The sequence below is a fragment of the Pygocentrus nattereri genome, chromosome 2 (assembly GCF_015220715.1).
Source record: "Pygocentrus nattereri isolate fPygNat1 chromosome 2, fPygNat1.pri, whole genome shotgun sequence".
Lineage (NCBI taxonomy): Eukaryota > Metazoa > Chordata > Actinopteri > Characiformes > Serrasalmidae > Pygocentrus > Pygocentrus nattereri.
The window spans coordinates 20,118,516-20,133,464 of record NC_051212.1 but is presented as its reverse complement, the minus strand read 5'-3'; the positions used below and the strand labels follow the sequence as shown (position 1 = coordinate 20,133,464).

The window sequence follows — 14,949 nt, the reverse complement described above, 5'->3', positions numbered from 1 at the left end:
ACTAGAATTTTCAAAAGCCCTAGTAACCAATAGATAAAAACGCACGGTGTCTCTGACTCTCACTGTCCCTCCGAGGCCGTCCGAGTTATTATCATTACTACAGAGCATCACAACATGACTGATCCCACAACTGTGTGTCACTAGTGTTCCACTGGCGTTACATTTATAAAATATGTATGCACAGCTAAGGAAAATACGTTCTGAATGTATTTTATGTTTTAAAACCTTTGTAAATGTTTCAGATAAACAACGTTAACTACAAAAAGCTCTTAGAAAGCAGTATTTTTGCATGTCCCAGTCCACTATAAGTACAGTTTACCCTGAAAGTCACACGTTCAACATGTAGTTGTTCATCCAAATTCCCAAAAGATCACAGGAAGGAGAAAAGTTAGTTCTCTCATTCTCACATTTCTTTCATTTGCATGATATCATGCTGCTGACTGATGATGTCACTCACAAGTGTTTGTACACACAAGTACGACCTTATTATCCAAATTATACACTAAAAGTAAAAAAAAAAAAGAAAATTTAAAACATGCCAGAAAATAATTAAAGTGTCCTTAATGTACTAATATCATTAGCGCGGATGCCAGTTAACCATATTTTGTGCATTTGGTGATTTTATGCTAAAAAATTCAACCTGTTCCGTTTAACCCTGTTAATCATTTAAGCCAATGTCAGTAAATGCATAAAAAAGGAGGGTGTTTTTGAAAGAAACAAACAAATATGAAAGTAAAAACATAAATAACATAAAAGAAAAGACACTACACACAAAAGGCAACATTAAAACTGAGAAAATAATGAAAAACATGGAGCCCAACTAATAAATACAATCTATGTATTTAACAAACAGGAAAATAGTGTGTTAACTGGAGTTTAATAATAACCACTAATAAATCAAAAATCATTTTTATGTTCAGACTACAGTAATAGGACATAGTTACAGAGACTTCAGATGCACAGATGGTGTAAACTGGTTTAAAAGGTAGTTTTAATTTTCCTTGTTTCATAATGAATTGGTTAATTTATGTAGGCTGTAAAAACGGCTACATCCAGGCAATGTTATAACCCTATTTCTAGAAATTAGTTGGCCTATGGTGACGCTTGGGATATAAAAAATATATGCAAATATAGCCTTTTAATACACTTTGAATGGAAGGCCAGCATTCCCCAGGAAGCCACTTACCAAAAATCATAAATATCACATCATATTCTGAACTTTCTTTACCTCAAGAGAATCAGACTTTCTGTACTGAGTATTTAATAAGTGAGTCACTGGCACTACTTATAATGGTCTCAATAGGAAGCTGTTGGAGACATTTCTCAGTTTCTTTTTTCTAATCATTTGTAAATGTGTAATGTGATGATATTAAGAAACTGCTTGGAAGATTGTACTGACTGGAAAATTTTGAGTGGGGTGGGGGTTCGGAATGCTGTGTAAAGACAAAGCTAAAACATGGCCCCATTTAGGCTGTCTTAGATGCCTTCATGTTGTCAAAATCCACATTAACAATCACTAAAATGATAAGCATGCAGGAGAAGACCAGAAGACTTTTAATATTTTATATAAGTAAAGTAAGTGTAAAGAGATTTCATTCTAAGTATTTATGGAGCATTTCACTTGTTCCGATCATCATGAAATATTCGTGCAGTGTAAATGCCAGCTGCTGAGATGTAGAAGCTTCAACATCATAAAAAGTGATATTTTGGTATGAAACAGAAACTTACTGAGTCAGAATTGTTCGCAGTGGTGGTCACAGGAGACAGACGTCTGAAGAGTTTAATGCCTCTAATTCAGATAATATTTTGGCTTAAATGTATCTTGGTTTTAAAATCCATTCATACTTATTTCAGGTTTACCACTATTTCACCATCATCAACATTACATATAAGATCTCAGAAGACACATGTAGATTCACTGGTCATTTTGGGCCGCAAATAAAAAAGGCTATTATTACATTGTAATCATCGTGATTTCTGGTTCCCATCGCCAAAGAAACCAGAGTCAGTAGGCTTTACACATCAAACCGCTCTGACTATTCACACATTAGTGATTGAATTATGCAGAATTTTCGAAAAATCATTGAAAGGCCCCTGTAAGTTAATGTTCATTTACTACTTGTTTTGAGGTCCAGATTTTTCTCCTGATCTCGCTTTCAGTTATCACTCCAAGATCCCTCTGTAAGGTTCTGGAGTGCTGTAACTCCAGTTGATTTTGTGGCAGAATATGTAACTTTATTATCTCAAATATCTGACCTGTGTCCTTCCTGCCTAAACAATAATCATCCTCCCTCCCTCTCTCTCCCTCTCTGTGTCTCTGTCTCTCTCTCTTGTATTTCCTCTCTTCATTCTTTCTTGCCCTGAAGCCTGAGCTCAGTTATTCTCTGTTCTTATTCTTTTTTGGACTAGAACACTCATGCAGGGTAGAGCACTCAAGCAGTGTTTGTGAGAAATTAAGTTTTGTTTGTTTGTTTTCAGGCAGAAGATACACAACCTTCTATCTTTGCATTCTAGATTAATCTTCTTTCTCGCTGTCTCACACTCTCTGTTCACATACGAACACATGCGCGCACACACTCACACACACACACACACACACACACACACACACACACACACACACACACACACACACACACACACACAGGAAGTAAATTCTGGCTCATAAACCCACTGTAGCCCCATCATTTTCACTTCCGCTCAGCCTTACTGCAACACCATACTCAACTTTTCGGACTCTGTGAAGGTATGAAGCAGTTTTATTACTCGTCATCTTCACTTTCTCCTTCTACGAACTCTTTTTACTAATCAGATTTTTTAATTCTCACTCCCAACTTCTGTCTGTCTCCTTTTATTTCTTAATTCTAAGCCTCTGAACTTCAGTAGGCCTTGACTCTCTATATCTGTTACACTTGCATTTTCAAGGAGGGAACTTTAGTTTTTATCTCAAACTTTATCTCTAAACTTCTAAACTTCCTAACTTCATTATGTCAGTGGATTAGATCAGACAGTCTGCATGCAAAGCTAGTTTTTGTGACGTTTCACAGATTCTTTGGGGAACGTTCAAACATCCCTCCACTCCCCCTTCCACAGTCCTTTAGATCAGTAATCTCCGCATCTCTGCGTCTTTATTACACAAAATCCTTCAAGCTGTCCTCGCAATATATCTTTTCTGAAGACAAAACCACTTTCTTCTGTCCCAGATCCACTTCACATTCTTTGACCATTCCATCTCTTATTTCTCCCAATCATTTTTCTTTATTTTGACACAAGAGGAAAGGGCGGACATGATTCAGGTTTTGCTCCCACCCTTATAAACTTTATATGTGTGCCTCGAGACAACATTAGTGTTGAAGAACAAAGAAAAACAGAGAGAGAAGGCAACACAAGAACACACTGCCACATCCCTGATATCATAATTTTTGGCAGTCAGGAGCGTTATATTGCTTTGGAAGAACACAGACACATGTGTATTTTGTTACTCTTTGGAACATCTCAATCGCACAGGGCTTATTCAGGACCTTTTTCACATTTTTTATTCCACTTCTGCCAAATAAATCAACCCGTAATAATTTGTACAAGCAAACAACTGAATCAGAACTTGTTGTGCCGTTATGCCTCACACCAGATTTCAAAATGAGGTCACATCAGCTGTCAGGTCCATCTGAGTGTACATGATCAACCATTACATTAAAACCAGACTGTAATTCACTCGTTGTCTTGCATACCTTGTTAATTTCCTTTTATCCTGTTCCTCAATTGTCAGGACCCTCACAGGACCACCACAGAACAGGTATCATTTGTGTGGTGGATCATCATTGACACCACTGACGTGGTGGTGCTGTGTTAACATGTGTTGTGCTGATCTGAGTGGATCAGACACAGCAGTGCTGCTGGAGCTCTCAAACACCTCAGTGTCACTGCTGGATTGAGAATAGTCCACCAACCAGAAACATCCAGCCAACAGTGTCCTGTAGCAACAAATGAGCACAACACACATTAACACACCACCACATCACTGTCACTGCAGAGCTGAGAATGAGCAGTATGCAGAGAAACAGATGGACTACAGTCTGTAATTGCAGAACTACAATGTGCACCTATATAGTATGTGGAGCAGATCAAATGGACAATGAGTGTAGAAACGAGGATTTGTTTTTAATGGTTTTAATATTATGGCTGATCAGTGATCTACATGCTAGAAGAAAAGAAAACTTAAATCTAGGGCCTCTTCTTAAACCACACAACCAGGCCATGCAAGAGCTGCAGTTCATATTATCTTGTTTCTGGTTTACTGCAGTTTCCATTCACCCCTCCACCTCCCGCCAGGTTTGTCTGTAACCTGTAAACATTCCACTAGAACTACAACACTGTGAAAAATGTAGCACATCTCTGGAATCCAAAATAAATATGTAATATTGAAACTAGTTTGGATTTTAAAAGTGTGCCATCAAATTCCGTTTTCACCAGCTTCCCTTTCACAGTCCCTATTAACAGAAAGCTAGCTTAGATGATCTCAAATCAGCAACAAAAGGAAACGTCTGTTGCCATTAAAACCCCTTTCTTTCCTGTCAGTCACATGACCAAGTTTTTGCAACTATGCCAACTCATCCGGTGATCAATTATGGTTTCGCGTGCTGCTAATAGCTTCCCTGCTGTGCTGATCTATAATCAGTTTTGCAGTGTTTTTTTTTTAAAGATTAAGAATGAGGTTAAAGTAAAAACTTTACAGTCTTTTTATGTTGAACTGTCACAATACAGTGTAATGTGCAAAGTTTTTAGGCAGCCAAGAAAATTTGTTGAAAAATATTTCTCTTGACAGTAAATATGCTGTTGCCAGTAAAACACTAAATAACATTAGAATACATTCACATAAACACAAGACTTGCTTCTAAAGTTACTATTATTATTATTAATAATAATAATAATAATTTGGTTTTAAATTTATTAACGTCTTTGTTATTAGAAGACACTAGCAATAAAAAGGTTTGATTCCTGGACTTCTTGGTACACTCCAGCCATTGCATGCATTTGTTGAATTCCATCACTAGCTCACATGATTTAAAGGAGAATTCCACTAAATTTTCAAAACAAATTGCATAATCAAATTGCTAAGATGCAAACAAAGTTGTTCAGGGTGGTCTGATGTGTGATGCAGCATTCTATAGAAAATTGCAGAAGAATTGTACATGTCAGTAGTAATAGGAACCAGGTCTAAGCCATTAAACCCCTTAAAATCACAGTCTCAGTACATACTAAGACTTACTACTCAGGGACTAGATTGCAAACTGACTGAGCTAGTCTTAGGTTATAGAATGTGTAATAAAACTTTGTAAGGGTTAAGGCCTCTAAAAGCTACATCATGGAACATTATTAATGCCTGTAACATTTACACTAGTTTTGAGAAATGCTTTTGGCCTAAAGCTTATTTTTAAAGAGTACATTCATAGTGGAGAGGTACATGTACTGTAGGGTGTTGTAAGGCAAAATTCTTATTTTTTTAAGATTCCCCTTTATTTCATCATTATCAATATTCCATCCATCCGTCCATCCATCCTCCACCACTTATCCGAGCCCGGGTCGTGGGGGCAGCAGTCTAAGCAAAGAGGCCCAGGCCTCCCTCTCCCCCGCCACTTTCTCCAGCTCTTCCGGAGGGATACCGAGGCGTTCCCAAGATAATTGTGAGATATAATCCCTCCAATATGTCCTGGGTCTTCCTGGGGTCTCCTCCCTGTCAGACATGTCTGGAACACCTTCCTAGGGAGGCATCCAGAGGCCATCCTTACCAGACATCCGAACCATCTCAACTGGCTTCTCTCAATGTGGTGGAGCCTCTCCCCAATCGCCAAGCTTCTCACCCTATCTCTAAGGGAGAGCCCAGTGACCCTGCAGAGAAAGCTAATTTTGGCCACTTGTATCCACAATCTCGTTCTTTCGGTCACTACCCAAAGCTCTTGACCATAGATAAGAGTCGGAACGTAGATTGACTAGTAAACTGACAGCTTCACCTTCTAGCTCAGCTCTCTCTTCACCATGACGGACCGGTATAGGGGCTGCGTTACTGTAGATGCTGCACCAATCCGCCTGTCAACCTCTTGCTCCATCCTTCCTTCACTTGTGAACAAAATCCCAAGATATTTAAACTCCTCCACTTGGGGCAAGAATTCACTCCCTAACTGGACAGAGCATTCCACCCTTTTCCAACTGAGGACCCTGGTCTCAGATTTAGAGGTGCTGATTTTCATCCCAGCTGCTTCACACGGCAGCAAACTGGTCCAGAGAGAGCTGGAGGTCCCGGCCTGAAGATGCCAACAGGACCACATCATCTGCAAAAAGCAGACGTGAAATCCTGAGGCCACCATACTGGACACCCTCCGCCACTTGGCTGTTCCGAGAAATTCTGTCCATAGAAGTTATGAACAGAATCGGTGACAACGGACAGCCCTGGTCCAACCCTGACTGGAAACCAATCCAACTTACTGCTGGCTATATGAACCTAGCTCCTGCTCCATTTGTACAGGGACTGGAGCATTCCCCACAGGATCCCCCGAGGAATGTGGTCGAATGCCTTCTCCAAATCCACAAAACACATGTAGACTGGTTGGGCAACTCCCATGCACCCTTCAGGACCCTGGTGAGGATTAAAAGTTGGTCCAGTTTTCCATGACCTGGGCGAAACCTGCATTGTTCCTCTTGTAGCTGAGATTCAACTATCAGTTGGACCCTCTTCTCCAGTACCCCTGCATAGACCTTACCGGGTAGGCTGAGAAGTGTGATCCCCAATAGTTGGAACACACCCTCCAGTCCCCTTTCTTAAAAAGTGGGACCACCACCCTGGTCTGCCATTCCAGGGGACCACCCCAGATGTCCATGCGATGTTGCAGAGGCGTGTCAGCCAAGACAGACCTACAACACCCAGAGCCCTCAGGAATTCCGGATGGATCTCATCCACCCCCAGTGCTCTGCCACCAAGGAGTTTTCCAACCACCTTGGCTACCTCAGCCCGAGTGATGGACGGACCCTTGCTTGGATCTCCAAGCTCTGCCTCCTCTAGGGAAGGATCGTTGGTGGGACTGAGAAGATCCTTGAAGTATTCCTTCCACCCTCTAATGACATCCCCAGTTGAAGTCAGCAGCGGTTAGCCCCCCCAACAGTGTTGGTTGGGAACCACTTTACTCTCCTGAGGCGCTTGACGGTTTGCCAGAACCTTCCCGGTGCCTGTCGATAGTCTTTCTCCATGGCCTCATCAAACTCCTCCCACACCCAAGTTTTTGCCTCAGCAAGTGCCGCAACCTGCTTGGCCCTTCAGTATCAATCTTTTGCCTCCAGAGTCCCACGAGCCAACCAGGCCCGATAGGACTCCTTCTTGATGGCTTCCTTTACCCGAGGTGTCCACCAACGGGTTCAGGGATTGTCGCCACAACAGGCACCTATGAAGATCTTTCTGGTAGGTTCCTCTGCCAGACGTTCCCAACAAACTCTCAAAACTTGTTTGGGTCTGCCAGGTCTGTCCGGTATTTTCACCCGCCATCTGATCCAACTCACCACTATGTGGTGATTGGTTGACAGCTCCGCTCCTCTCTTCTCCTGGGTGTCCAAAACAAATGGTCGCAAATCTGATGACACAACTACGAAGTTGATCAATGAACTGCAGCCTAAGGTGTCCTGATGCCATGTGCACTTATGCACACCTTGTTGTTCGAACATGGTGTTTTGTTATGGACAGACTGTGGCGGGCACAGAACTCCAATAACAAAACACCACTCGGGTTCAGATCGGCGAGTCTGTTCCTCCCAATCACGCCCTTCCAGGTCTCACTGTCATTGCCCACGTGAGCTTTGAAGTCACCCAGCAAGACAATGGAATCCCCACAGGAGGCACTTTCCAGTACCCCCTCCAGGGTCTCCAAGAAGGCCGGGTACTCAGAACTGCCGTTCGGTGCATAAGTACAGACAACAGTCAGAACCCATTCTCCGACTCAAAGGCGCAGGGAAATAACCCTCTTGTCCATCGGAGAAAACCCCTATGTACAGGCGCTGAGCCAGGGAGCTATGACTAAGCACACTCCTGCCTGTCACCTCTCACTCTGGACAACTCCAGAATGGAATAAAGACCAACCCCTCTCGAGAGAGTCTGTTCCAGAGCTCCTGCCATGTGTTGAGGTGAGCCTAACTATACCTAGTTGGTATCTCTCAGCCTCATACACTAGCTTGGGCTTTTTCCCTGCCAGATAGGTCACATTCCATGTTCCAGGAGCCAGTTCAGTAGCCAAGGATCAGAACGCCAAGGCTTGTGCCTTTGGCCGCCACCCGATCCACGTTGCACCGGACCCCCATAAGCACCTCTCCCACGGGTGGTGGGTCCATGGGAGAGTGGTCCCATGTTGCTCTTTCGGGCTGAGCCGAGACCCATGGGTAAAGGCCCAGCCACCAGGCACTCGCGGAGGAGCCCCTCCCCTAGGCCTGGCTCCAGGTTGAGGCCCTGGTAACCCTAATCCTGGCAAGGGAAACTGGGTCCTGGTATTGTTCTTCATATGGGGTTTTTGGATCACCCTTTGTCTGGCCCATTACCTAGGACCTGTTTGCCTTGGGAGACCCTACCAGGAGCTTTCGACCCTGACAACATAGCTCCTGGGATCATGTAGGCACGCAAATCTCTCCACCACAGTAAGGTGGTGATCCAAGGAGAGGCTTTATCAATATTATGATTGTTGTAGATATCATAACCCCTAAATTCTGCCACTACTACACATATAAAGATAAAGATACTGTAGAATGGCACATTTCACACCAAGCCACTCTGAACATCTTTGTATACATCTGATTTAATTATGCTGAAATTAAAAATTGGATGGTAACTGTAAATGCTGGACTTAAGAGAAGTTTGCAAATCATAGGTGACGTTAATGTTAGTGTTATTTCAAACTATTAAATGCTTCTTGAGAAGATAATTGGCCTTACATATTATGACATTACTGTACAGTATTACACAAGACACAAATAGCAGACTCATTTCTTATTAATAAAAATTATAATGGCCCTTCAAGTTCATAAGGATGAATTCAAATCAATACATAACAGAATACATAATTCTATTTTCCCTGTGTGTGAGTTTATTTGTAGGTCTATTTGAAACTCCAGACCTCCATTTTAACATTAAAATATTTATAGCAACATGTTTTAATCTGTATTATTGTTTGAATAGATGACTGATGAGTGGTTGACCAGCAGACTGAAACTATGCCAGCTGACCACTGACCCAAAGACTGACACATCGAATGTATGGGTAAGAGTTAAGATTTTTAAATACCAAATAGCCTGCACATTTTATGAGAAAAAAATCAAGAATATACAGTGATGTGCAAAAGTTTGGGCACCCTGAAAGTGTTTTTTTTTTTTAAGTAAAAAAAACTTTACACATCCTCTACAAAAACACATTTCAGCACAGTTTAATGCAAAATTGCTGTTCATTTGTTGAATTTAACGTAAAAATATAAATAAATATAAGAAAAAATATGGCCTGCACAAAAGTTATAACACTATATGTTTTGTTTTTTTATCCACTTTGTTTAACTACATAAAAATGTGCCCTAAAATTAATAGAAAATTGCATATTTAAGTTATTAACCCTACAGGATGTGTGAACTTGTTTTCACATAGAACATCAACAAAACATGTCTTTTGAGTAGGGATGTTCTTTTGTAAATGATTGTATATCATTGCTACCAGCACAAAACCTTTGTGTATTTGGTGTTTTTTTTTTCCACATGACCAGCTGCCTTTCACAGTGTGAACTTTTCATAATGATTGTACCAACAAAAATAGTCCAGACTTACTTGGAATTAAATCTTGTTACATCACTTACATAAAAATGTACAGATAGAAGGTGCTGTTCCTGATCATGATTGTTTTCCTTTTCCTGGTTTCAGTTTCCTTACAGCCAAAATGGTTGGTAGGTGATTACTTCAGTTGATTTTTAGCCCCTTATTCATCTCAAGCTTATATTTTGTGGCCTAAATGAACACATAAAACAGACATAGCATAGTCTAGTGCTTTCTGCTAGCTTGGTTTCTGTGAGTTTCAACATAAATCACTTTATTTGGCCAAATTGATAGACTAGATTTGTAAATGAAAAATCAGTTGCCTAATTCAATGACTTGAAGAAAAAAATAAAGTGTTACATTGAAACCAAGAGACAACTGGCTATGTAGCACAATAATTCATGCATAATTATACCATGTAGGAGGTGTAGCTGCTGCATTCAAATTCAGTGCGAGTGTACTTACCTGCCTCACTGTCGATTGCCAGTCATGCTTGGATTTGGGAAAGCAACTGAATAATTTATAAATTAAACATCTTATTCTTCTAGGATCCAGTGGAAATGAAGCTTAATACCCAGTCATACCCTCAACCCAATTATGACCAATCATCTATTTTCTTCACACTGGAGGCATATAGTAGTGCCTTGGATGACTTGCGGCATGGGAGATGTGATCAGAAAAAGGAATCAAGGTGTCAACATCTAGAATCCAAGCCAGCACAGACTGAACAGGCACATAACATTCAAGAATTTGCTGATATGTTATCAAGAGACATACTGGATACATTGGTGAGGAGAAGAGGTATCCAATCCAATAAAGACGGAATGATGATCCACCCTGATAAAATATGTAACATCACTGATCACTCTGATGTGACCAAGTGGACAATTAGCAATCAGGAAAAGCTAGCTCAGAGGTTAGCATTTGAGATCTATGGCAGTGCATTGGAAGAGGTAGCCAGGCATAGTGGCCTCACGGGTGGCAAGTCTGTAGAATTGTCAGATGTTCTTCAAGAACAGACAGAGGAGAAAGATGGCATTAGTGATCTCCACAGTCAACCATGTTCTTCCATGCACTGCTGTGACCAGGAACAGCCTGATATGGAAGTAGATCCCAAGCCAGAAGGAAATGAAAGCACACACAACCGTGAAAGAACTTTTCATGAGCCACGTTCTGCAGTCCGTCAGTCTGATTTTACTATATACTCTAGTGCACTGAATGATATGGCCAATATGGGCTCCCTCGACTACCCTGATGCCCCTCCAACCACTCCATTACTCCCTGAGATGATGAAGAGTCGTGCTAGCTTCTCCAGGAAGCTGAAAGGAGGACTAGCAAAAGAGTTCCTCCCCTCAACCCCTCCTCCAACCCCTAAAGATCAACAGACCCTATCAGGGGACAAAATCACAGAAACTGCAGCAGACAAATCAGAGTTTATGGTCCGCTTGATGCGATCCCTGTCACTAGCATGCTCACAGCATGGAGACTTGGATGAGGAACAGGATGGAATTGGAGCAGATGATGGAAGCAGGTTTCAAAATGTGATTTCCACATTGTCAGACTATGCAGCCCAGATGTCTGCAGATATCATCAACTGCATTACCATGGCCCAACCAAGCACCAATATAAATCGAGAAACACCTGTCAGAGGTGTGCAGCTCATGGCCAACCATTTGGCAGAAGAGATCATTATAATTTCCATAGCAGAGGTGATGGAGAACAAGAGTCTGGGCAGAAAAGGGGAGCAAGACAGTCACCTGGCATACTCAGTTGACGAAATGGCATCATGTTTGGAGACCAGCACACAGAAGACAACCCAAGCATTATGTGACACTTTACTGGCAAGGTCAAGTCCAGATGTCTCTGATATGGAGGCACTGAGAGCCTTAGCTGGCAGGCTAATTGCAAGCACTCTGGCTCAGGCTTTCTCTAAGTTGGGAAGAGGTACATTACAACATGCCACAAGTCAACAGCTTCTGGGAGAAACATCAGAACCAAGGCCATCTGAAGAACGAAGAGTTCATGACCATAATTTGTGTCTGAACACCACAAAGTCTAAACAAACCACATCCATTGAATGCTCTAATGGAGAATTGGTGCATGACTACAGCATGCTTTATTCCAGAACTGAGGCTTTAATAGATGAATACTGTTTAGCTGAAAGGATTGCCCATGAAGTGCTTGAGTGCTCCATAAAAGAAGCCTCCAACTCTCTCTTCAGCTGCCGTCAACTGGCTGTTGATTCAGAGGGGCTCCATTCACCAGTAACGTCTCTGGAAAGCACAGAACAAGCTGTTCTGAGGGGCTTCATTTCTGATGAGCTGTGTCAAGATATAAAAGAGTTACAATGTGTCCTGATCTGGGCTGCAGCATCCCATGCTGGAATCTCAGTGTTACAGCTAGTTGTGCCTGACAACCATGTTCGACAACAGGTATGGAAGATTTCAGCTTTCATCTTAGCCTTTTTAACCTCTTGAACCCTAGACTCTTAAAATGATGATGTTCTTTGAAGCAATGCCATAGAAGAACCACTTTTAGTTCCCTAGAGAACCTTTCATTGGATGTTTCTGTAGTGAGATATGTCAGTGTGAGGAACCTTTTTTTAAATGTTCAAGGTACCACTGCCTTATGTGAAAGTTTTTTCTCTGACCTTTGCATCCATACTAAAAACCATTTAAGAGTGTTTGTTTATTATTCCATAATTAATCTAAAGATTCAGTAGCTATTATTAGCCTATTCCGTAAGTTAAAGGTGGTTATGAGAGTGAAGTGCCCACATACATGTCTTTAGAGTTTAAGAACAGGGAAGCATGTGGGAATTCAGGGTCAATCCAGATATGTGTTATTTTCATGTACTTGACTGTGGATGTTGAACATAAACATTTATAAATGTGGAAATTGTGATTAAATCCACCTGGATTACCATTACATAAAACATGTTAATTGATGTCTAAAGAATAATTCATCTTTGCATACATTGATAGATTTGTAGAAGTTTCACTAATAGAGACAGTTCACAAAAAATAAAAATAACATCTGGAGTACCATCCTTGCTCTTGTTGAATATATTAACAAAACATGTGTTTCACCACAGCTTGGCAGCCTCTCTCTAAAAGCTCAGTTTCATGGCTGGACGGTGGGAAACCTGATGACATCTCTCCTCCAGTACTGTGAAGATCTGCAGACTGCCAGCAGGGGGCACCACAAGAGCGACAGGTCTCTCATGGGGCACCTACTGCCCTGAATGGGCTAACTTTAGCCTGCTACAGACAGACTTTTGGACTACAACAAAAAGTGTGGAACAGTTTGTGCTACATTTTGTAGTAGAGTCTTCTCCGGTGTAAGAAGAGATGCTCAGAATATCAATCACAAATACTTACAGATGGTCATCAGATGTCAAATGCTTATAGTTGAACACCATTCAGGGCTGAGATGTTCATGGATTACTCTGTGATGTTGTAACAGAGATGACTGACACAGACTAGTTAAAACGCATCTGAAACCTGCACATGAGAACTTAAGGCTGTGTTGCCAAACAGCGATCTTAGGAGCAAAGCCAAAGGAGAACTACCTTTGGTTTCCTAAACAATCTGTCAGTAGATGTTTTTCTGTAAATTAGGTGCACAAGTGCAAAAGTTTAAAGACCATCCACATAAAGTAAATGTTCTACATCAAATAAAGTTTTCCCTAGTACCATACAACTAAGCCAAGATCCATTCTTTTTAAGAATTTACAACTGAATCAATCAATCAGCATGCTTGTTGGTGTAGAATGAGATCCAGAAACAATCTTCCTAACCAGGCTATAACTTTGACCATTATAGCAAGACAATTGCAGAGCCAGGCTCAGCTTAGTGCACCACCCATCTGGACACAACTGGGAGGAAACAAGAGCCAAGCGCCAATAACATGATGAACATCTGCTCAAACTTGTGGCCGCCCACGTAACCCTCACCTTAGATTAAAAAAGAATGACAGAACAAGGATATGGTGCAGATGGTTATTTGGCTCTGAGTGATTTGAATTTCACAGATTTTTTATTTATTATTGAGGACACATAAGGAAGCAGTCTGACTGTTCCTGATCAGCCTCTTCCAAACCAAACTGTTATCGCGACTATAAGAAGCAAAACTGATCTCAGATCAGGTTATTATGTGTAGCCCCATTAACACATATTTGGATATAAGGCCTTTGCATTATGTGAGTGAATGTTGTTCTATACAACTATAATAAAGAAATACGGTTAAGACGGGCAATAAAAAACGCAATGCTGAAATGTTGTTTGATGCCATCATGTTCATCGTCGTGATTGAAACGGCTGTTATGAAGAGCAACGCTTTGGAGACTGTAAAAGTAGACTTTTTACAGCATCCCATTAATACTCCCTGAGCACAGATACCTAACATGGCAGGAATGTGCTTTAGTGAACTCTTGCCTCCCACTCTCTCCCACTCTTGGCGACCATGGCCTAAGCGTAACAGCAACTACACACACTCATACTCAGAGGTGCTGACATCGCAGCTGTGGTCCAGAGAAGACACAATGGGTTTCAGTCCAGCCCTGTTACAGCATCTGGAGAAGTATTTGTTTCCAGTGTCTAAGGGAGTTCCACTGCCACAAAAGAGAAGGGGCAAAAAAATAGTGAGAAACAAGGGCTGCAATAAGACCGCAGAGGGACAGGAGGAGACCAAGAGAGAGGGATAGGGTGATTACAACACAGCTAAGACGTATGGAGCTGATTGGATCGCAGGGGTTCTGGAAAATCTCCCAGCTCCTATCCCTCCGCTTCTCCTCAGGGCTGAAACACATGCATTTATATTTCTCCTGCAAGAGCCAGAAATATGCACAGAGTTCCCTAAACTGGTGCAGGCCTCGTGGCACGGACCTTAGTATAATGCATACATTCACTCACAGCAACAATTAATCAGGGCTTTTAGTATACTGCCACACTTCATTCGGGTCAGTGATGATGAAGAACAAGCTATTGTATTTATGTAATTATACAGGTGATGGAAAAGAGCCCAAAAGAACATATAAGGTGAAAATAAATATTAGCAAATGAGAGAAGATGCTTTCAGTATGTGCGCTGGTGAATACGGGGTGTTCTGTAAGTTAGCTTTGATTCTGAGAA

The 14,949-nt window shown here is 41.5% G+C and overlaps 1 protein-coding gene across 1 annotated transcript; it reads left to right on the top strand.

Moving 5' to 3' along the window:
• Positions 1 to 2,693: 2,693 nt before the first annotated feature.
• On the top strand, positions 2,694 to 13,517 carry si:dkey-171c9.3. Its single transcript, XM_017681478.1, has 4 exons — positions 2,694 to 2,746; positions 9,205 to 9,285; positions 10,369 to 12,252; positions 12,914 to 13,517. The coding sequence occupies exons 2-4, from the start codon at positions 9,205 to 9,207 to the stop codon at positions 13,061 to 13,063; spliced, it is 2,115 nt and encodes a 704-aa protein (XP_017536967.1). The 5' UTR covers positions 2,694 to 2,746; the 3' UTR covers positions 13,064 to 13,517.
• The last annotated feature ends 1,432 nt before the right edge of the window (positions 13,518 to 14,949 follow it).